The 23,573-nt window shown below is 33.7% G+C and overlaps 2 protein-coding genes across 2 annotated transcripts; one reads left to right on the top strand and one right to left on the bottom strand.

Annotated features, from left to right (window-relative positions):
- Nucleotides 1-6: 6 nt before the first annotated feature.
- On the top strand, nt 7-23,433 carry galene. Its single transcript, XM_065351813.1, has 9 exons — nt 7-186; nt 267-513; nt 18,368-18,608; nt 18,715-18,846; nt 21,875-22,026; nt 22,122-22,211; nt 22,313-22,495; nt 22,598-22,797; nt 23,008-23,433. Exons 1-9 carry the CDS (start codon nt 10-12, stop codon nt 23,305-23,307), a joined length of 1,722 nt encoding a protein of 573 aa, XP_065207885.1. The 5' UTR covers nt 7-9; the 3' UTR covers nt 23,308-23,433.
- LOC135836796 (uncharacterized) lies at nt 1,194-12,328 on the bottom strand. Its single transcript, XM_065351841.1, has 5 exons — nt 12,076-12,328; nt 7,070-7,253; nt 2,533-2,956; nt 2,253-2,444; nt 1,194-1,666 (listed from the first exon to the last, which is right to left on the bottom strand). The coding sequence occupies exons 1-5, from the start codon at nt 12,080-12,082 to the stop codon at nt 1,511-1,513; spliced, it is 963 nt and encodes a 320-aa protein (XP_065207913.1). The 5' UTR covers nt 12,083-12,328; the 3' UTR covers nt 1,194-1,510.
- Nucleotides 23,434-23,573: the final 140 nt, after the last annotated feature.

The following is a 23,573-nucleotide window of genomic DNA, read 5'->3' as shown; positions in this document are numbered from 1 at the left end:
ACGCGCATCATGATGATGGAAATCGAAGATATAAACGCCCCCAGTCGGTGGGTCAAATTATTATATTATTTATGGAAAATATTCACCTGTTTGTTCCTGCATTTGTTACTCATCGCCATCGTAGTCGGTTACTGTTTCTTTGGATCTTATATGTTCGAAAAATTAGAACAACAGTATGAAAAAGATGTAAGTAGTGTCAACAACAATCGTACTCGTTGCTGCGTTTTTTTTTATCAAGTTACGAATGCACTTTTTTAAAATTCCAGATGAAGATGAATATCACCTATATTAGAGGCAATGTCACGAAAGACATATGGGCATTTACAAAACAACTCGACGTTCTTAATCATACCAATTGGACTAATAAGGTCAGAGAAGATTTGAAAAATTTCGAGGGTAAATTAGTATGGGCTATGAGAAAAGGCGGTTGGAATGGCAACGAAACTGCAGATTCATTACAATGGACCTCCGGTGGAGCTTTGTTTTATTCGATCATCGTTATTACAACCATCGGTAAGATTTGATAAATATACGTACAAATTCAACAGATTGATGAATAAATTAAAAGAAAAAAACAATTACCAAATTATACTTTCTTTGTATAATAATTTGAACAATTTCATTTGCAACAGGAAAGGAAGGGGAGGGAGTAATGTCTCAGTACTTGCAATGAGATGAACACAGTGACCTGCCAAAAACTGCACATTGAAAGAAGGGAGGGGGGAGGGGAACTTGGATCATAAAATTTACAACCATTTTTTCAAGAATTTATAGCTACATCATGAATAACTATAAATTTACTTAAGCGGTTATAGATTTTACTGTCTGGTGTTTTTCAAACTAAAATTCAAATTGTTGCAAATTTATGGCAATTTTTATAAATTATAACTTTTTCCTTCGTTAGAAGGAAGCAAGCGAACTAGGAAGTGAAGATTCCGGGCTCCAATGATCATTTAAACATGTGTGAATTCTAGGTCAAGGTCATTTCGTACTCAAAACTCCTGAGATTCGAAGTATCTAGGTAAAGTTGAACCAAAGTAGGAACTAAATTTGAGCAAAATTTTGTTGAAAAGTTTTTGTCTGGGTGTTCTTTAGGAGAAAAAATATTACCTACTCATTTCTAGAAATAGTTTTATTTTGTTTGTTTGAAAAAAAAAAAAAAAAAAAAAAAAAAACAGACTGAAGACAAAACATTTGAGAATTCTACAACGTTGCAACGTTTATTTTTTTTAATCACACAAACGATTAAGTAGGTATACAAAAAACACTTAAAACACTACCTAAGTAATAAATTTATAATAAATTAAATGCATATAAGTATATTAAAGCAAAAAAAAGAAACAAAAAAATAATATAAAAAAGAACATTTAGATAGTTAGCTGATTAAAGAGACAATAACTCGCATTTACAAGCTTACAAAGGTAGTATCACCGGTTTGATAAATACTAAAAGTAAAATACATAAATCACTGCTCAGAAAAGTGTAATATTTAAAAATAAATTCTCTGGAACTATTTGGAAGACCTGTGATCATTATGCAATCCCATGTAAGGAGGCAGTACCGGCTTTTGCGGTATCAAAGGATACGGTCTACGGTCGTTGAATTCCAAAGTTTCCAAACCTTCTACATCTTCATACGGGGGAGGTGGTAATAATGGACGATAATTCTGAAAACGGTAGATATACACGAAATGATGGTAAATGTGGCGTATCAGGTGTATTCTTTATAATGCGACAGTTTTAAAAAGTGTGATAAATTAGTCTGGGTAGTTGGCCATTGCGTTCTCTGCGGTTAAATAAGTATTATTAGAACCTTTATAAATTACATATTGAAGCGGAGCCAAGTTGAACCCGATTATCAGTTTGCTATAAAATGCAACGATGACGGTGTGAATATTAAGTACACCAGTGTAGGTAGGTGAATTGATGGTAATAAAATAAAATAAAATTATATTACTTTGTTAAAAAATGGGTAAATGTAAGAGATGCGATGTATGTACCAATAAACGGACAACAATTACATTCGAGAATGTTTACCTTCGAATTTATAAACAATTTGTTCAATGTTAGTTATCAGCAGCAATTACCAGCTAAAAATAAACCCGCACGATTCGTTCGCGTATTTTGTGTTAATTAACCCTTTAAAAATAAACGTTAGGAGTTAGTACAGCAACATGTTACGTATTATAGATAGGTGAGTTAAGTATGCACGCGAAATGATCACTTTGTTTATAATCCTTTCGATGTACTTACGTGTGGTCGAGGAGGAGGTGGTAAAATAGGTTTATTATTGATACCAGTTGGTCCTCCAGGACCTACTAATACCGGTGGTAATCCATCGCCTCGATCTATATTTGTACCGAACCCTGAGTTAGGTCCAGAGGGTCCTTTCGTTGACTCGAATTCGTTATAACAGCAGTATTGTTTACCTTGATCGCAACTTCCCTGCAACAGAATCAATTCACGTAGAAAATGAAACGGTCTTTCTGCGCCAGGAGCACATCGAAAACGAATGATTTATCAAGATACTCACAAATTGAATTCCAGGCGATTTACAGTTGAATGAGAAGGAACATTTGCAGTGCTCGAAGTTAGTAGGGTCTCCATTTTTGTGTAATACTGGTTTCTCCCAAGATGGAATTGGTCCCGTAAGGATGCCTACTGATTGGCCGCCCGGAGGTTGACGACGGATCGGTGATGGTCCCGATGACAGCGAAAGAAAATCGTCTGGTCTGTCTGGTAAGTCTAGAGGATCTCGATCTGGTGATGGCCGAGGAAAATCTCGATCTGGTGATGGCCGAGGAAAATCTCGATCTGATAATGGCCGATCTGGTAAAGCTGGAATGGGTCTGGGACGATTTTCTAGGAACGGACGAGGTTTCAATGGTCTTCCATTTACGTAATCCGATTGTTCTTGGACTTCGTATCGAGCTTTGCGGTAATCGTCGTTGCTGGTGCTGCGAGGTACAGATGAGAGATACGATTTAAAACAGGAATATGAGAAAAAAAGGAAAACAATGAAAATGATATAACATACTCATCATGTAAAGAAAGGAGGAGTCCTGATAAGGCCATTTTTGGCCCCCTGACACTCCTGACAGTTATCGACTAGACCACTCTTAAAATGTTGTAATAAATATCCAAAATACGAATCGGTGATTGGTTAACCCACAATTACCATTTTTTGGGCTCCAGGGGTTCCCAAAGTTGTGATTACAAAAAAAAATTGGGAACCACTGAGTATTATTTTCAAATTTTTTTTTAGCGTAAAATATCTGTTTGAACTTGATAAACGTTGTTTCAATTTTTGGAAAATTTTGAAACCACCATTTTGAACCTACCCCTTTGAGCCCCGCTAAAAAGCTGTTTACAGTTTATTAGTATCTGAAAGACCTTCATCCTACCAAATTTTGAGCTCAATAAAACTTTCCGCTGGTACTCAAAAATCCAGTTTTCCATTTTTCGCAATTTCGAAATTTTGGGAACCCCTGGAAAACTAGAAACCTACGATTTGCGCCAAACGTATCGTTTTGAGGTACTTATATATTAAATTATCTTTATGAGAAAGTTTAATTAAGCTCCCTGTATATTCGTAATTTTGAACCCTTTTTTCAGAGCCCCTCTCTTTAGGCACCCCTAAAAAAGGTGTTTAAGCACATTTTTTCAAATAAATTGAAGAATTCACATTTGAACCACACTGGCAAGTACTCGATGATTTTTCATTTGATTTTTCCTGTAACTTTCAAAATTAAGCTTTTTAGGGCCAAATTCTGATATTTTACTCTTAGAAAATACGCCAAAATCACGTATTCACGATTTCAAAATCAACATTTTTCAAGATTATCAAGAACTCACATATGTATTTTAAAATTCGAACTATTACCGAAATTCTTACGGATTTCATAAAACTTTCAGAAATTTCAAAAGAATTTTTTAAACAAAAAAAGCATTTTTTTCAACATTTTATCCTAATGTCCTTTCAATCAATTAATACGACTTTGCAAGCAATTGTGATGGTTGTTCATGGATTTTTATGGCATATTAAGTATATTGAAGTATTTCCAATTTTCCAAGAACTTTTTTAAAATTTAGAAAAGGTGTGGAATAAGGTACATATCATTTGAATTTCAGTAATTTTTTTACATCTTGAATAACTTGTAACGACTTTGACAACATTTTCAAACATTTTTGGAGAATAAGTCATCTGACGATTTTTCAACATTTCGAATTGATTCTGATACATTTTCAATCATTTTCATGATTTTTCAAGCGAAAAATTTTAATGAAATTTCAAGATTTTTTTCATTGAAACTTCTAACACAAGATTTAATGTAATTATATGTATTTCCAAGTTTTAGTTTTTTTTTCAACATTTAAAGAAGTTGGATTTAATTCCAATGTCTTTTTCATTTGGAACATTCTTCAAGGGATTTTCAAAATAGCATTGACAACTATACAACTATTTAAATAATTTTTATTGAAATTAGGTAGAAAATCTCTACCATTTTAATCAATTTTAAACATTTAAAATTTTTTTTTCAAAATTTTAAAATTGACTGCATTTTTGATTTTTTATATGAGATGAGATAGTTATCAATCTACATATAATTTTTAATTAGCTGTATATTTTGAAATTTTTTTCTGAAGCCAATCTTCAAGAAATTATGCAATTTTTAGTTTTAAAGTGATTTTCATACAATGTTTCATGGATTTTTAATTTATCTATTTTTCGAGGATTTTTGATTCATATTCAATATTTTATTTTGAAATTAAAAATGCTTTTTTGCGTTTTAGGTATAAATCATCATTTTTTGACTTTTGGTCAATATTGAGCTGGGTTTCTCCTTGTTTAAAGTTTATTCATTCTTAATTTTTTTTGTGTTCTTTTGTCAATATTTTGGGATTTTAAAAAAATAAAAAAATATTTTCGGTAAGTAATTTTGGCAAATTATTACAGAATTTTTATACTTACTTATCCCACCTCCTCGCCACAGAATTATTTCAACGTCATTTCAATAATTTTCACGACATTTTGAACAATTTTTCATAGGTAGGTTCATTTTGAATAATTTTTACGAAATTTTCTATAAGATAAGTAATTTTTATTCATTTTTTCAAATTAAACCTGGTTGGAAAAATACAATATTTTTCAAAAAAAAAAAAAAACTGAAAATTCCAGAAAATAGTTGTAAAATTGCATGAAGGAAAAGGAATAATCAGAATAGTTGAAATGGAATTCCAACTTCACTAAAACTTGCCATAAAATTGACTAAAACACGAAAAAAATTGTCTAATCATAAAATTTTGTTAAAATACATATTATAGAAAATAGTCTAAAATGATGAAAAATTGGCAAAACTTCATAAAATATTCCCTTCAAAAACTACATTTATGTAAAATAGTAAAAAAAATCGTCGAAATTTACGAAAAATTGGATCAAATATCATCAAAATGGAATGAAATTTTTTCAAAAACCAAAAAAAAGCATAAAAATCGCAGAAAATTGAAATTTATATGAAAAAATAGATTAAATATCATCAAAAGTTCTGCAAAAAGTCACACAAAAACAAAAGAAATAACAAAAAAAAAAATACAGAAAATCGCAAAAAAATTGATTTAATTTTAGTAAGTTGAATTAGAAATAATTTAGAAAAAGTTGCGTGGAATAGAACGTGATCAAAGCTTATAAAAAATTGTGTAAATGAGACTGAAAATTCTTGAAAATTACCTTAGGAGTAATGATTCTTCATTTGGGTGGTTTTGCCAAGGAAATGTCCCAAATGTAACTGGAGAATTTGAAAAACCGCCTTAAGGGTATTTATTTTTCGTTTATCTAAAGTTGTTTTTGAAAAATGTTTTTAAATAAGTATGTGTAAAATATGTAGGTATTTACTTGTAATTTGAAAAAACCACTCTGGGGTTATGATTTTTCATTTACCTAAATTTGTTTTCAAAAAAAATTTCTTATCATATAAATCGACATACTTAAAAATAACTAAAAACTTTCAATTTTTTTCGTTTTTTGGAATTGGCAATAATGACTAAAAAATTAGCACTACTGTGTTCCAAAATTAAAGAAAAAAAAACACGCGTTAGGGGTTATGATTCTTCATTTAACCAACGTTGTTCATCAAAAAATATCTCAAGATGCAAAATTTTTTTCAAGTTGTAAATTTTGGGCGAAATCGCAGGCCATTTTTGGCTCGAGTTGGTGTGGAATATATTTGCTTATGGCAATTCAAAGTTTCTTGCCTCGCCCCCTCCTCCGAACTAAGACATGGAAAATGATTGAAAAATTTAGAGAGCAGGGGTTCAATTTTCTTACATCTTTTTTTTGTTTGTTTAAAATTTCACTATTGATTTCCAAAAATAAATGCTAGGGTATTTCGGATTACTCTTCGAATATATCTAAATCGGAAGAGGAACTAAGAACGAGCTGATAAGAAGATTTTCTCCTGGATCTAGAGCCTTGCTTTGAAAAATTTCAAAAACCGCACTAGGTACATAATTCCCTTTATTCTAAAATTCATCCTTACTCTAACGCATTTCCAGTAACTAATCATAAACATTGTCCAAAATAACACTTCCGCCCCCCCCACTTCCGCTCATAAAACCCCAAAAATGTCAAATGAATAATCGATCTTGGCACCCAGACTGGAACACTTTTAATCGCCAAGCAATGAAACTACCACCAAAATATACTTACACGGTTCAACCACGCATCTCAATTTCAATACCATACCACTCAAGATAATAATAGACTAGAAAAATTTGCCTTCCTACCTACTGTAATCAATTTTGCTAAACAAAAATTATCATTTAATTAACATGTGTTGCGCGCGAATATATCGAACTCGTGCCATTACCATAAATCCCGCGGACATAATTGCCCATATTAATGAGCTGGTCATCGAACCGAATCAAAATGTGTATCGTATACCTCATATACCTACCTACAACAGCGTAGGCGTTTCGCAAAAAATTTTTTTTAGGTCAAGAGTAAGTACATAGTACGTAGGATATATTACATATGTATCTGTAGGTACAATGTTGAAGTTTATTACTCGTACCTCAATAACCTGGAAAGTTCTTCGTCAATTTTTCGTCTCGGTGAGTCGACATCTACATCGTTGAGGATGGGCTTAGCGACAGTTATTCTGGTAGCGTCTGACTGTACTTTGCGTTCCTTCGACCAAACCCACTTGTCTTCGGATTTCGTCAACGTTATTATTAACGTTAATATCAACAACAAATCTGCAAAATATCATATAGTACATAGGTACTTTTAGAGTGCATAATTTATATTTCCTCGTTATAAAATACCTTTTATAATAAAAGTGAAATTATGCCGGCGTTCTTTCGTATATTAGCTCCTTATCAGTGAAAGCTAACAGAAAGGATATAAGCTTCTAATACGTCGACAATGATTCCTAACCCCGAACCGGAGATTCGCTTCGTCAAATAGCTCGCAATTCCCATATAGAGTCGGACCTACCTCAAGTTCACGTGTACATTTTACTAACCCCTGAACGCATAGATTTCTTCAATTATCTCGTTGTTTTACTCCAATAGACTAATCATAACTGAAATTATGTTTACACGGGATATATGGATTTTTTGTACATTGGCGACGGCGGTGTAGCGTCTCTCGACGACGGAAACGAACCGTTATATAATTTCCATTTCACATTGTCGTGTAGGTACTTTTGCTTTCTGTCGCTCATCGTCAACATCCTCTTATTATTAAGCTGACTGGTTTCTAAATGGTCAAGCAGTCCAGAATTACCTATTTGGTGGAATTTTACTCGTACATCGAAACTTCGAAGGGGAGCCGGAGTCAAAGGTTTGAATGTTTAGAGCAATTGCTCGACGTGAAACAGGAACAAGGGTCGAAGGATTTATGAAAACGAGCTCAAGGGTCAACAGGTGTAGGTACAGGCTACAGGTGATTTATGGTCTCAAGGTTGAGATGCTCGTAAGACTCCATCTGTTTTGCTTTTTGATTAGTATGCCTATACCTCTATATACGTAGGTTTAGGTATAATGATCCGCTTCGTAAATTTTGTTCGTAATTTTTTTAATGCAAGTTTTGTATCAATTTGTGATACGTACGTTTAGGGCCAAGCCTAGCTATTCGCAACCCCAAGGTTTAGACTAGAACCTTGAGGGTGGAGGGTAATTGTCTACGTTTTATGGCAAGAATTTGGACCATTTAAAATCATACCCATCTTATTATTATTTTTTGAATCATTGGAGAGAAAAAATAATGTGAAAATAATTTTGGGGACGAAGAAGGGGGAAGGGGGGATTACTCGTTTCTCAAATTACTAACCAGGAAGGAACTTAGTACCCATTCCAATTAGAACAAATTTTTTCTAGTTGAACAAAGAAGAGCAGAAAGAACATCTAAAACATCAAAACCACAGGCTGGATTTATTCGGTGTTGCTGAATTTCATACATTGATTTTTGGCAATTTTAAAAAAATTCAAATTCCGAATCCATTCTCCACAAAAGATTAAAATTTTGATGAGATTCAGGAGGAAATTTGAAATTTGTTTCAGCTAGCTTATTTTCGACTTCAGGAATCGTTTAGGGTGGTTTCAAGCAAATCAAAGATTCCAGCGGATTTTTGGATTTTCGAATTTTGAAAAATTGTCATGAAAAAGGGTAAAACAGGGTGTCCACTTATTTCTGGAAACGATTTTCCCTGACTTTTCTAGAATTTCCAGAGCATTTTTTCAAAATAAAACACCGTATTTTTAAAATTACCTCTCCCTTGTATTAAAAAAATTACATTTTTCAATACGTTCGGTTTCAAGCCCGAACAAAACGAAATTACCCGGAACGACGCGAGGTAAATTTTTTCCAAAATAAATACAATAAAACTACTAGAATTATTAAAAAATTACAGATGAACACTTTCAAAAAATTCCCTGACTTTTGAGGGGAAATTGCTCGAAGTTTCTGAAATTGCCTGACTTTTTCAGGTTTTCCAGAAGTGTAGACACCCTGTAACAATGGATTTTAGATTTTCAGCACCTATAAATTTGGATATTATAGCTTCCCTGTCACTTTCTTCGTAGATTTAGGCACAAATTTTCAAAATCAGTTTCTTATGGTTCAGATCCTATATTTTCTCCAACAGGTAAAGTATTTTTTTGATGGACATGGGGTGTGAAAAATTCCTCTTCGGTCAAAAATACGGTTTTTACCTTTTTAAAATAAATTTTCAAAAGGGAAATCGAAGAGCATCCAGGAATAGGTACATCAAAAATCCAAAATTCAGGCATTGAATACAATTTTTAATTTTTTAGCGAATTTGATTCTGAAAAATAATACAATTCAAATTGGATCAATTTCTTGCGTGTAAAAGAGTCAAAATCTGATCAAATTGAGGCAGAAAGCTAAAATTTGAATTACATTCTATTCGAGACCTTTCAAATCGATTTATTTGGACTTTATTGGTTTTGTAAAAATTACCCATCATAAAATGACCATAGTGAAGTTCAGGAGCTACAAACTCATATACATATTATTGGTTCAAACCAAAACATTTTTTCCAAATAATTGAATATTTTTGAAAATAAATGCGATTTAATTGAAGTGTTTACCCTCACCCAATATTCAAAATTCTGCCTTAGTTTGATTAATTTTTCAGCTTTTCCTAAAAAATTTAAATTCTCAAAAATTCGTCGAAATTCGAAAAAATCTGAAATTTGACCTGATAGTGTACTCGTATTTTTGGATGTTTTATTGATATTCTGAATATTTTAAGGTCACCACGAGAGGGATGGGGTGGTGGCCCGAATACATTTTTTTCGACTTATGTTCTCAACAATCAACTTTTTGCAAAAAAAAAAAAATGATTGAAAAATCAAAAATTCAAGTTTTTTATCAGAAAGAGCTAATTTTGGGAAAAACCAATATTGTACGAAAAAATTAGGAGAAATTGTTCATTTTTCGTACAGACTACGCCCATAGATCAGGAAAGCCTCTGTCTTGATTGAAATAATTCGTTTCAAATTATTCCTCTTTTCAAAAAAAAAATCAGAAAAATTTTGAAAAAAAACATCTTATTCTCGTTACAAGTACCTATCTAAAAATCCCGTAAACATATTTTAAATCCCAAAATTTGAAAAGCGTCGTCACTTGAAAAAAATTACTTACCAAGAAATTGGTCACAGAAGAAAGATTTGAGAGAAAATAAAAATACGCGTTCACAGTTCTGTTTAACCATAACCAGCCATAGCTTTTTTTCATCGAAAAAAACCATTAAATTTTGGATTTTTTGCACAAAATATGTGATTCTAGGGGGAAAAATTGGGTCTCAACAGATCAATAGAAATCTAATTCGATTAAAACTCAGATCTGATTACATTCAATCATTTTCCATGCACTATAGGCATTCCGAAATTGAAGAAAATTCATTATTCGATGTCTATAAAATCATAGAACAAAAAAGCCTGCTATATCTGTCTATTTATTCGCACCTCTTCAACCCTAATTCTCAAATTTGAAATGGTTTTCCGATGAGTACGACCACAGATATCTGCAGTAAAAATTCTACCTTTCTAATCGCAGATTTCAGAGCCTTTGAAATCAATGAAGTTTTCAAAATAAAAATTCTTGAGGTTATTTGATTAAAAAAAAAAAAATGAAAAGCAAGTAAATTGAAAAACTCGTTCGGGCAGCTGAGATTTTACAGATGAATTTTTTCGGAGTGGGCGAGGCAAGAGAGTTTTTTTTCTCAACTCCGACTCCGAGTCAACTTTGAGTGAACTATTTGTTCAGTTTCTTTAAAAATTGAGTTGATAGGACAGTATACTCAGTCTTCTTTTTCAAAGAGTTAAGACAAATTCTGTTCAGCTTTTCTCAACTCTTTTCTTCATTATTCATGCTTTTGCAGGTGCTGCTGACTGAAAAGTTAATTCATTTTCTAAAAAGAGGCAGCCCTATGTTGATGAGACCGTTTATTTTTACAAAATTTTCTCCAACTACAATAATTTCATTTACTTAGGGTAAAAAAATCCGATTTGTGTGGGCCAGTCTCATTTTATGGGAAATTGAGTTTCAATCGGTTGTTTGTGATGGAAAAGAAACGACTTTTAATTTCACAAAAAAGTTTTAAAAAAGCATTAAAAAAATTCATAAAAAATCAATTTTTGGAGAAAACAGGAGCCCTACGAATAAAATTGAAAGAAGCAAAATCAATTCTATATGGCGTGACTTCTCTTTAAAAAATGCTCATTTTACAGAAACCAAATTTTAGGTATAGGTAGATAATTTTTAAAAATAATTTTCCAATTTTCCAATTTGTATCAAAATTTAAGGGGTTTGAAAAAAAAAACACAATGATTATCGTTGAACAGAGATTTTCAGGTGTTCTTCATCTTTGACCAAACCCTTCTCTTCTTCCAGTCTCTACCCCACCCTGGATCTATTGAAGCATTTATGAAGGGTAGGGGCTTGGCTTGACTAAAAATTATTCGTAGGTGCTGATCAAACAAAACAAGATGAAATATCTCAAAAAAGTTTCAATTTTTTCAAAACACTGCATACGTTTTGCAATTTTTTTTTCGAGTTTTATGAAAATGTTGAGATAATTTATCTATGATAATTTTGAGACCTAAGTACCAAAATTTTAGATTTTTTAGTGTTTTTTTACTCATTTTTACGAAACGATCGATGGCAAACCCTTTGCTTCCTCTCTGTCTAAACTCTTATCTATCGACAAAATCAGTATCCTTTTTCGGTGCTCGCTCCTTCAGATAAAGAAAAGAATTAATACTCATTTGAACAGAATTTCAACCCATTTGTAGTCAATATTCTTCCCTATGTTGCCAATTAGAAAGGTTTGTCATTGTGATCGAAACCAAGCCATATCGAGTTCGATGTATGAAAAAAGTAGGCCTTTATGCAAATCAAATTATTCGAAAAAATATTAAATAATTGAGACCATTTAGGCATAATAAACTATCGAAACTAGGCCTACGATCATTGTCTTGTACACAAACAAAACCACCAAGCAAAACAAAATCAATCACTAATAATAATTTCAAAAAATTCAATACTTACTCCACATTTTAAAACTCTTAAAAATAAATTGAAAATAAATAAATAAATAAATACACGTTATAACACCCCGAAAAGTAGCAAAAACTTCTCACATGGCTGGCGATTACGAACGCGCGATCAAGATCGATCAAAATTTCGAGTATTTACGGTATAAGGTACGTGTAAACGATAAACTCTTACATAATTGTTGTAGATATTAAACGAGGAGTAGTAAAAGATTAAAAATGCGACTGCTTGGAAAAGCATCTTCATAGTAAAAATGTGTGTGATCTGTTTTTGCTGTTGAGGCAGTGGGGAGACGAACCGGTTCACCATAAACACGATGTGATACCTGGTGCGGCGGTTGGTGGCTTGCGTTACTGGGAAATTGATTTTTTTTATTACCTGTCATAGAGTCTACACAGAGAAGGCAGGTGGGGAAGGTGGCTCTCGGACGAAAGTGAATTTATGCAAATACTAGGTTGAAGGTTAATTCCGCGTCGATTAACTGGATCAATGCGACGATACGCTGGACAAATTTATGTCGCGTGTGCGTATTGCTATCTCGGACGATGAGCGTAATTACTCAACGTAGGTATAGATAAATTCGTCGTACCAGTGAACACGTCTGGAAATATCCTACACTCGCATTTTTACTTATACCTGTATATGATGACAATTTCATACGTAATTTTTTCATACGAATATTTGACGAATAAATCACTCTTATAGGCTACCGAGCGTATCGGACGAGATAATTACTTAATCAGCAGGCAACCGGGTAAAATCCCTTTAAATCATCTACCTATCTTCCGAGCAAGATATCTGTATACTCAGACTCAGAGTACTCAACCTGTCCTACATACGCCAATTCGCGACTATTAGTTAATTCAATTAAATTATTAAACATTGAAGTACTACATTTATACTCCTACGTTAATACCTTGCTCGATTCGCCTTGGTGGTTTTTTTCTCTTCGGGTTCCTTTCGGATCTGCCCAGAGTTCAAGAATTCTGGCCAAACTAAGGCGTTTAATTGGACATAGATCTTGCTTACAATGTCCCCTCGAGCGATTCGATTTACATGACAATATTATCAGGACACGAGATAAACGAGTCTTTGGAAAGGTTTCAATGAAGTTACCTTTTGTGTCGACCAAACTGACGACGATGGGGAATTCGTTTCAATTTCAAAACGTACGTAATATTTATCTCGAGAAAGTGTCGAAAAGTATGTACCATTGGATTATAGATTAGAGTATAAGTGGTCCTTTGGTATGCTTGCCAATTCATATTCTATCGTACTGTGCTCAAGGACGTTTTAAAAGTTTCTTAGAAAAATACTAGGTACCTATAAATACATATAGGTATCGGGAAATGATAGGTCGCAGTAATGGAGATGAATAGATGGGTAGGTATTTAAATTGATTTTGTAATATGGGGAAATAGAGGCTCGAAGTTCGCCGGTTCTCTTCCGAATTGCTAATTTTGCATTTTGGAATTTTGGCAAAGTGTGAGAAATTTTGAAATTTTAATCTGTTTATTATGTATATAGATTGGTATCTAACAGTACAGGTTCATTATTTATTTTTGAAGTTCCATTTATAAACGTGGAAGACCTCAAAAAATGGAATCAAAATTTTGGAGGGAGAAAATGCCAAGGGGAGCTGCAGATTTTTCAAGGAGAATCCCTTGAATATCCAATATCCATACGTATGATCCAAGTTTGAAAAAAAAAATGAGACGAAGCAATTTGAAATGATTAAATTAATATTCCTCAAAATCGAATGTAATAACTTACACAGCACTTAAAGGCCAATCCAGAATGTCTCTGAGGCCATATATTCTCATCCAGTACCCATATAGGTGCTTATTTGAAAAATTTGTCAACAAATATAAGTAATGAATGAACTTTGCAATTTTTGTTTATGAATTACGAATTATCTCCTACATATAATAGAATCCAACTCTGATTTTCTTATTTTACATAAAAACAATCATTTGCTTGAAGAATTTAATGTTCACAAACATGAATTTGTTGAAGAAAAATGAAATTTTGAGTGAGCATTTTTTGGTGAGCTCATTTTTTAAACGCAAAAACTTTTCATTTTTTTCTGTAGATTAAAAAAATGATCGAATTTTATCAAGGACATAACCAGGGGGTGGATTTAGGTTTTTTTTTTGGATTTAGACACTATGCTATTTAGAACGGTAAAATATGATTTTAAAAAGTAAAATATGCGTACACGATGCCACTAACAATGGGAGTATTGTTCAAGTTCTACCAACCTCTGGATATCAAAATGTAATAATTTCAAAAATATAAAATATTGTTATTATTTAATCAAGTTCAAATTTTATTCAAAAGGAACACAAAAATTCAAGTTTCAAAAAAGTATAATCAACACACAATATTAATAATCACTCCCCTCTCCCACCATTTATGGTAAAATGAAAAATGATCAATAATAATTTTTTCGTTTTTGCCAACTCTGGAGGCTTTACCGCTCTATCTACACCAGACGCCAACAGAACTTGGATGACCAGGAAGTTTTTCTTGGAAAAAGGAATTGCTTATGTAGAATTATAGATTTTGACGCAAAAATGAATGAATTTTTGGATCAATTGATTTTTTCCCATTTTTTTGTTGTTTTTTTCCACAGTTGAGGGAGTCGAGCTCCCGTTAATAAATATACCCACGTTGTATGCGATAAATCCTCGTTATTATGTCAGACTTTCAAAAACAAAAATGATCAATTTCTGGTATTTTGATATTAAGTTATAAGTATGTCATTTTTGCTGACATTTCAATACTGTATTATGCCTATCAGAATTTTCAAAAAAATAGATCAATTAATTTGTACAATGTTTAGAGCATATTTGATCTGACTTTCAAGAATTTGGAAAAATTGCATTAAATTCCAGGGATTAACTTTTGAAAACAAAAAAAATTATCTTTGATTTGTAAGTTGTACTTTTACTAAAGTAAACTTCTAGGTACCAAATTTGGCTTATAAGAACTTGAAATAAAATTACTAAATTGCTGAGAGGCTCGACAGGTAGACAGATGACCTTGAGAAGCCAGTCATACAGACAGGTCAATGACCTTAAGTGGCCAGACATGCAGATGGACAGCCATGAGATACTAAAAATGTAGGTCAGTGACTTTAAGAGGTCAGACAAACGGACAGACGACCTTGGCCAGCCATATTGATGGATGGGTCAACGACCTTCAGAGGCCAGACAGACAGACAGACAGACAGACAGACAACCTTGGAAAACAACACTGACAGGTCAATGATCCTAAGAAGTCGGACATGAAAGTCAGACTTCCTTGAGAGGCCAGACAAACGGGTCAATGACGTTAAGAAATTGTACAGGACCATAGACGACCTTGAGAAACCAGATAGTCAGGTCAATGACCTTGAGAATTCGGACACCGGGTCAAAGACCTAAAGCCAGACGACCTTGAAAGACCAGTCATAGGGTCAATGACCTTAATAAATCCGCCAGAAACACCGACGATTTTAAGAAGCCAGACAAGCAGGTCAATGACCTTGAGAAGCCAGACATCGTGTCAATCACTCGAGGTAGTCAAACAGCCGAAGCTACTTATACGGCCATGCCAGACCAGACAAACGGGTCAATGACCTTAAGAGGCTAGACAGACAGACGACCTTGGGGAGCTATATTGACGGGTCAGTGACCTGAGGCAGTCATACAAGAAGCCATACGACCTTGCCAGACCAGACAGACGGGTCAGTGACCTTAAGATGCTAGATAGGCAGGCGACCTTGGGAAGCCATATTGACTGGTCAATGACCTTAAGAGACCAGACAGGAACACAGATGACCTTTGAAAAGCCAGACAGACGGGTCAATGACCTTAATAGGCTGGGTAAATCCTCGGAGAAGAAAGTATAGTCTGACAAACATTTTTAAAAAGTTTTTGGAGCACTGCATTTTTAGAAGTCTTAAAATAATGTCAAAACAGATGTGTGAGGAATCGATGTGTCGTGGATGGAAGGAAGGATGGGAGGGGGGGGGGTGCGACTGTAATTTTTCAAACTTTTTTCACTTGATTTTCCATCCTCCTTCACCCGAGATTTTTCCAACTAATTGTTCACAGGAAACAAATTCCCGGATGAGGAGTGAGTAGGAAACACAAAATATATTCCTCAAATTAATTTTTCACTTTTTCGCACTTCTTATTGAAAATTTTTGTGGTAGAATTAAAATCGGCTTCAGCGAAGTGAGGGCAAGCGAGTTGTAAAAAATTGATGATTACAAAACTAATACATGTCATCATTCTGGATGCAGAAAGTTGGTTTTTATGGCTTTAAAATTTCAAATTTTATAAGAATAGGTCTCGAGCGAAGCCAGTGCAAAAGTTTTTTGAAAATTTACTTTTCCCAAAAATCCATTAAGTTTTTGGTAACTTTTTTCTGTCTGGCAGAGTGAGACACCCCCTCCCCTAGTCTGCACACCTCCGTGTCAAGAATTCATCGTGATTTTGTTTCAAGTTCTTAAAAGTCTGACAAAATATTGTAAAATCAGATACATAGAAACCCCTTCAATGTATGGGATGGATATTAAATATCATCCAGATCATCGTTTTATTCAATGAAACATTCACAAAGCGAATTCGTACATAAAAATAATATCGAACCATTGATTTTTGACATTGACACAGTGTTGCCGAATTCGTCTCTGTGAAAAAACACGACTCAAAAAATCATTTTTTGGCATAATTCTCCATATTTCACCTTTTCTATTCGTAAAGTGTTCGCCTCTCGATAACGTTTCCGCGAAAGAAAGAACTTGGCTCGAAATTCAATTAAGCGGAATAAAAATAGAGCGATTCTTTTTTGTCGATTCGTAAATAATAAAATATGTTACGACAAAACAATTTTTCCAAGTATTAGGTACCTCATCATCACTCAGTGCCCTTCCTTAATTTTCCTAAGCTCTTTTCAGGGGCACAAGAACAATTAAAATCGTAAAACGAACATCCAAATATTTTCCCCATTTATCATCGTTGATTTTCCTAGAATTCGATTAGTAAAATCAGGTTCTTACCTAAATTGATTGCACACGGCGATTAAATTTTGTATAAAAAGAACTAATCAACAGGGAAACCATTCCAATTGCCACCATCTAAAATGATACATCGCAATGGTCGTAAAATTTCCAGGATTTTGCATGTTTCTAACGACGAAGGTCACGCTTGACTGACCACTTCACGAGTACCTACCTACCTACCTAGTGTAAAAATGTAAACATCAACGAAGTAAATATCTAATTTCGTCTAGGAAATAGCACCTAACGTTATTTTCGATTTTGGGGGGAGGGGGGTTGGGTTCGTAAATTGAAGAATTTTAATATTTTTCAATTGTTAGAAACGTTTAGGTATCGTAATTACACATAGATAGGTAAGGTACAGTAAATAGTACAAAATGCACAGTAGGTGCACGGAAATGTTCTAACATCGGAGCAATTATTATTAAACTGGAATAAGTGTTTTTTCGTGTTACAAATTACATACACGATTGTGTAATTTGATTACACATATTTTCGCCAGCACTTAACTTGTCTCAAAAGATGATCTAGCGATTGCTTTCGTGTTTGGAGTAGCCTTGCCTGCGCAAAGACATAATAGCCGAGTACCCTTGACATAAAATATCACAGGGTGTTTAACAAATTTCAATTATTTCAGATGAAAATTTACGATAGCTTAGCAAAGGTTAACGAATTGGACGATGCCAGTGACCGAATATCGGTGATAGGTTTGGCCTTCGGATTACTTTCGAGTCGCCGTCTAACAACAATTGGATCACACAACCAAAGCTATGCCAAAAGGGATGCTTATTTACGTCATCGATTAACGACTCTATAATGTCATTCTTATTTATACACATACACGTCGGTGGCGACGGTAATAAAATATATTGACCAGAATTTAATGGTAATAAATATTCGATCACTCACAAAAAATTTGCTGCTACGTAGATCGTAAAATTTGTTACAGAGTCACATCTGTACCGACGAATACCTTAAAGTCTTCTCGATATTCATCTCTCAAGAGTGTAATTAGCTAGGAAATAAAATCAAAAAAAAAAAAAAATACTTGGCAACGATTTTTTAAAAATGAAGAAAATTATTCGTGGAACTGGTTTCTAAAGGGGGGCTCTGCGATATAGGAGATGAAGTATTCTTAATTCGCATCATTTTGCGCTTTTTATAGAGCTATTAGCATACTACAACATATCTGATGAGTCAATTTCCTCTCTCGTTTATGTCATATTCACGTTTCAGGATACGGACACATAGCACCGAAGACACCTCAAGGAAAAATAGCCACTATTTTTTACGCCGTCGTCGGTATCCCTCTGATGCTTCTCTGTCTATCGAATATCGGCGACGTGATGGCGCATTCGTTCAGATTCATATACTGGAGGATTTGCTGCTACAAATGTACCCAGCCACCGAAAAGAATACCTCCTTTTCCTCCCAGTAGGAGAGCGAGGAGTTTCAGAAGTACTGTAAGATCTCACGGGTGAGTTACTTGTATGCAATAAAATCGTAGCAATATTTATTATTGGAGTTGTTGGATGAACTATGAAGTACATTTATAATACATACAAATACGTCTATTTTTTCAGGAATCGTTTCAGTGGCAGATCGCGAACGACTTCTTTTCGACATTCTGGACGTAATTCGCAGAAATCAGCTGATAGCGCGATCGGTATGTCGGAGACGTATACGAGATCTTCGCATTCTGATACTGAGTGCAGGTAGGTAAGAAAGCCCTCTCCTTCCTCTTTCCCTTCGTGAAAATTAGACATTTTAAAATTTGATTTAACCTGAGTTATTAACGAAAAATGGAAGGACGATTTTCCACACGAATAGTCCCGTAAATACGTCGAAATAGGCAATTTTATCAACACATTCAAAATGAGGTGAAAACCAAAACGACGTTTTCGTCCGATAAGGAAATTCCTCCCCTCCCCTCCTCCTCCCACATAATTTTGTTGTGCATTTTTTTTGCTCAAAAAATGATTGAAATTTTATCAACGTAATTTTCAATTGATACGAACAACTCAAGTATTGAGTAAAATAATTACAAAATTTCATCTGGTAGTAAAAAAGTTCGATACTTTTTCCAATTTTTCGGGTATTTTCACCAGTGGCTTCAGACATCTGAAAAAACTACCTACTACTACAGAACGTTATAATAAAATAACCCCAAATTTTCTTTTAAAAAAACCTCAACAATTGAGATGTTGGGCTTGAAAATTAATTTTTTAATTTTGAGGATTAGAATCAAGAAAATATTGTAACATTACATGAAGAATTTGAAAATGATCAAACCTCTCACTCTCACTCTAATATTAATCTGCAGATAAACTTGAAACATCCAATTAAAAAAAAAAAAAAAAAAAAAGCTTAAGTACAATGACTTATAAATGAAATTTTCAGAAGTTCTTGATGAAAAAAATTAAAACGAATGAGTTTTTATGAACCTTGAAGAAATGGATAGGTATAAAAGTGGAAAATTGCTGCTGATGACATTTTCTAACGTTGAAAAATGGAAAATATCATTTTAAAATTTTTAAAGTTTTTTTATAAACTAAATCTTATTTAGGTACCTAGAAATTGATGAGAAAGTTCAATTCTACGGGTCTAAAATTTTCACAACATTTTTTCCTGTCACATCACAAGTTCATTTCGATTTTTAATGTTCCAAAAAAAAAGAAGTACATAAAAAACGATTTATCCTAAATTGTTAAATTTTTCAGCTCCAAATATCAGGGCTGGAAAACTGAAACTAAAACTGTAATTGAAAACTGATGAAACTGAAATTAAATTTTTTTAGTTTTTATTCTCTTTTTTGACCATTTTCCCCTTTTTTTGCCAGTTACTTCTTCAAATTCAAACTTGAACTTCCTTTCTTCAATTTTTATGGCTCAAATACAAAATTTTACAATAATCAAGTGTCAAATTGCCACATACGTACATGCAATTTATTTTTGCTTTTTTTTTAGTAGAAAATTTTAAAAATGATGTTTTTTTTGAGTATTTTTGCCTATATTCGAACTCAGAACTCTCAAAAAACCAAACAAACGACGCACCACACGTCATTTTCAATTTTGTAGCATTTTAACCATGTTCGAACACACTGGTGAAGGACCAAGAGGATTTAGAGGAGTTGGAATGAAAAAAAAGGTCAAAATTTGGACTCAGTAATCTCGAATCAGTGTAAATCGATACATTACACGAACATAATTTATTTTAATAGTGAGGAGGAGCTGGAAGGGTACTGAGGGGTGAAATTCAACAAATAAGTGGGAATTCAAACTAAGTGCTCTCAAAACCAAACAAACAAGCCTAACATTTTTAATCTTTTCGATTTTGAGAGGAGGGAGGTTTTTTTCAGGGAGAAAGACTGACAAAATAAGTCAATTGAGAGCTCTAATGCCCCTCTGCTCCAAAAGAATGGCCCTTTTGATTAGAGGCTAAAAAAAGGGCCTCCTTTGCAATTCTTTCAAATTAGTGGAGCTTTTACCATGGAAGTTCGATTTTGACTTTTAAAATTTTAAAGCCTTTGATTTTAATCTGGTGCTCGTTGGTTTTTTATTTGATTTTTTCAAGTTTTTAACGCTTTCTGAGAATATTTTTAGGAAACATCGAGTATTAATAAACTTCCTGAGAAATTTCAGTTTTTGAAGAATTTTCTGAGAAAGGAGGTATCCTAACTGGCAGACCATTTTTTGAATTGGACAAAAACAAGTCGAAAGAGCAAAAAATACATTACCTGCCAAATTTTGCTGCCAAACCGATTTTTTCGATTTTTAAAAATTAAATTGGAGCCCAAAAATGCGAAAAAATTGAAATGTCAACAAATTGATCCAGAAAACTGAAATTATCATGTAACCTTATTTTCGACCCCTCAAATTGATTGAAAACTGTTTCACACAGTTTTGAGCAGTTTTGTAGCCTTCAGCAGATTTTTGAAAGTTTAAATTCTCTTAAATAATAATTTTTCCAATGAATTTAGAAAGTCAAAATTTAGTTTATATTCCATTTTCAACATTCTGAACAACTATTGAGTCGATTGGAGAAGGTTTCAAGTTGTTTTGCAGCCTCCTGCAATGAAAAAGGCATAAAAACGTTCAAAAGTCTAAATTGACTTCAATTTTATTTACATATAAATATCTTATTTTTGACAAGTCGATTCGACTCAGTTTGGGAGCCTCTGGCAATTTTTTGAAAGTTTCCAAAATTGTTCCTGCTGGTTTGAAATCGTATATTATTTTTCCAGCGATTTCAAAATTGTAAATTTGAAATCTGGAATTTCCAAAATATGGCTGGAGACTCCAGAACGGCTTAAAACGGTTCGAAATCGTTTCCAATCAACTGAGAGGGGAAGAGTCGAAAATGGTTTGGTGAAATTTTGATTTTTTCACATTATTTTTTTATCCAATTGCTTTTCAAAAATTCACTAAAAATCTAAAAAACGCACTTGGCACTTGAAATTTTGGCTGCGGTAATGTATTCTTGTATGCTTTTGATTTAGCTTCGTCCGGTTCAAAAATTTTTCTTCCAGGTCGGATACCTCCCTTGTTAGTATGGGTATTTTCTGCAATATTTTACATATACAAATAGGAACAACTTCTCTTAACTCAGTTTTGATGCGCGTAGATATGATTAATTTTTTTTTTAAACGACTCAAGGCCCAAAGAAGGCCACACTTTGCTCTTTCATTTGTAATTTGTCTTTTTAATCATAAAAAATATGACAAACTCATCCATTATTCCGCAGATACTACGACGAAATGGAACAAGACAACGCCATCCCGAACGAAAAATTTTTCAACAGACAGTCTCAGCAATCTCGATACTCCGACAACGTCACCATGTACCAAACCCCTAGACATTCTCAACACTCTTCTTACAAAAGTCGCATGGCAATGGGTAAGTCTGCACCAATCTATTCTCCTTTCTGCAAACACCTCGTTGACCTTTTATTTCAAATTCACGTAAAAACCATCCCTGGTCTAAATTTGCAGATCCCATATTAGCCGAATGTGGAGAATACACTAGAAATTCGCCCGTAGTATTCAACAAGTACGCTTTGGAACGAGAAGAATCATGCAGATGTAAGTATCCCTTATTTTATGATTCTAGTATGGTCATCTACAAATTTCTTCTTCCTGCTGCTGTCGGCATTTATCATTCACACCTTGGTGGTATTTTTCAGTGTCACGAAGTCGCGATGATGGCAAATACCGTCAAGGGCGTCGGGATATGTCAAAGAATGATTCAGTTGGTGGTTCTAGACGCCTACTGGCACCTACAGGTATTGCTACTTTACCCAGAGCCACGAACGAATACCCTCCGCCGAGGTTTAGACGAGAAAGACCTAGAAGTACTTCTTCCTTAGGTAAATTATCCAGCAATGTTCACATGCCTAATCTTTAATCTATGCCTTGAACATATATCACACTGGAGACTTCTCGATGTTCGTATGTATTTATTTACGCAGGTCGCCATAATAAAGAAAACATCGGTCCTAGTCCACGAATCATGTCTCCGTTGGGATTCGCCGTACATAGACAAACGTTTCCACGTGCTGCTCGAGATTACCAATACGATGATTACTATGATTATTACATGGACTATTACGATTATTATCAGCACGATTACACCCGACCTGTTCCTATTTGGTTGTGTGTATTTTTAGTGGTAAGATTTTACTCCGCGTAATGCGTCATTTGCTTACTTAATATTCAAACGGCGAGCGTTTTTCTACCAATTTGGTTGTTTACCGAATCCGAATCTCACAAGTTGGAGATTTTACTCCTATATAATGACATATTTAGAGCTCTTCTCGTCATCACGACAAACCGATCTGTTTTTTCAAGGTTTTAACCTTGTGAAAATATGTGATTGCAGGTAAGCTACATCATCGGCGGAGCTTTCCTATTCAACGAACAACAACACGATTGGGGATTATTCAATTCGGCTTATTTTTGTTTCATTACGTTAACTACAATAGGCTTCGGAGACTTTGTACCTGAGCAGAAAGTTGGAACTGATGCTAAACTAGGAACTGCCATTTGCTCGTTGTATTTATTATTCGGTATCGCTTTGTTGGCAATGAGCTTTAATCTAGTCCAAGAAGAAGTTATTAATAATGTGAAATCGGTCGCTAGACATTTGGGTATTATTAAAGACGAAGACAGCGACGAGTGAAATTTTTGAAGTGTTCGAATTTGTTTAAGATCTCTGTACTTTACTTCCTAAAATATGTCTCTTTTTTTTGTACCAATTCGTTATTTGTACGTGTATATATTTTAATAAAGGATTTTTCGATGTTAACGATATTGATCGATAGTGGCAATGGAAGGGGTAGGAAGGCATAAAAGTTCTGCTCGGTTATAAATTTTAATCGAATAAAAAATAAAGACGAACTAAATTTTTTCGAATTAAGTATATGGGAAATTATCTTTGGTTTGAAA

This window comes from Planococcus citri, chromosome 2 (assembly GCF_950023065.1).
Source record: "Planococcus citri chromosome 2, ihPlaCitr1.1, whole genome shotgun sequence".
Classification (NCBI taxonomy): Eukaryota; Metazoa; Arthropoda; class Insecta; order Hemiptera; family Pseudococcidae; genus Planococcus; species Planococcus citri.
Note: the sequence above shows the minus strand (reverse complement) of the source record. Positions and strands in the feature narration are given on the sequence as shown.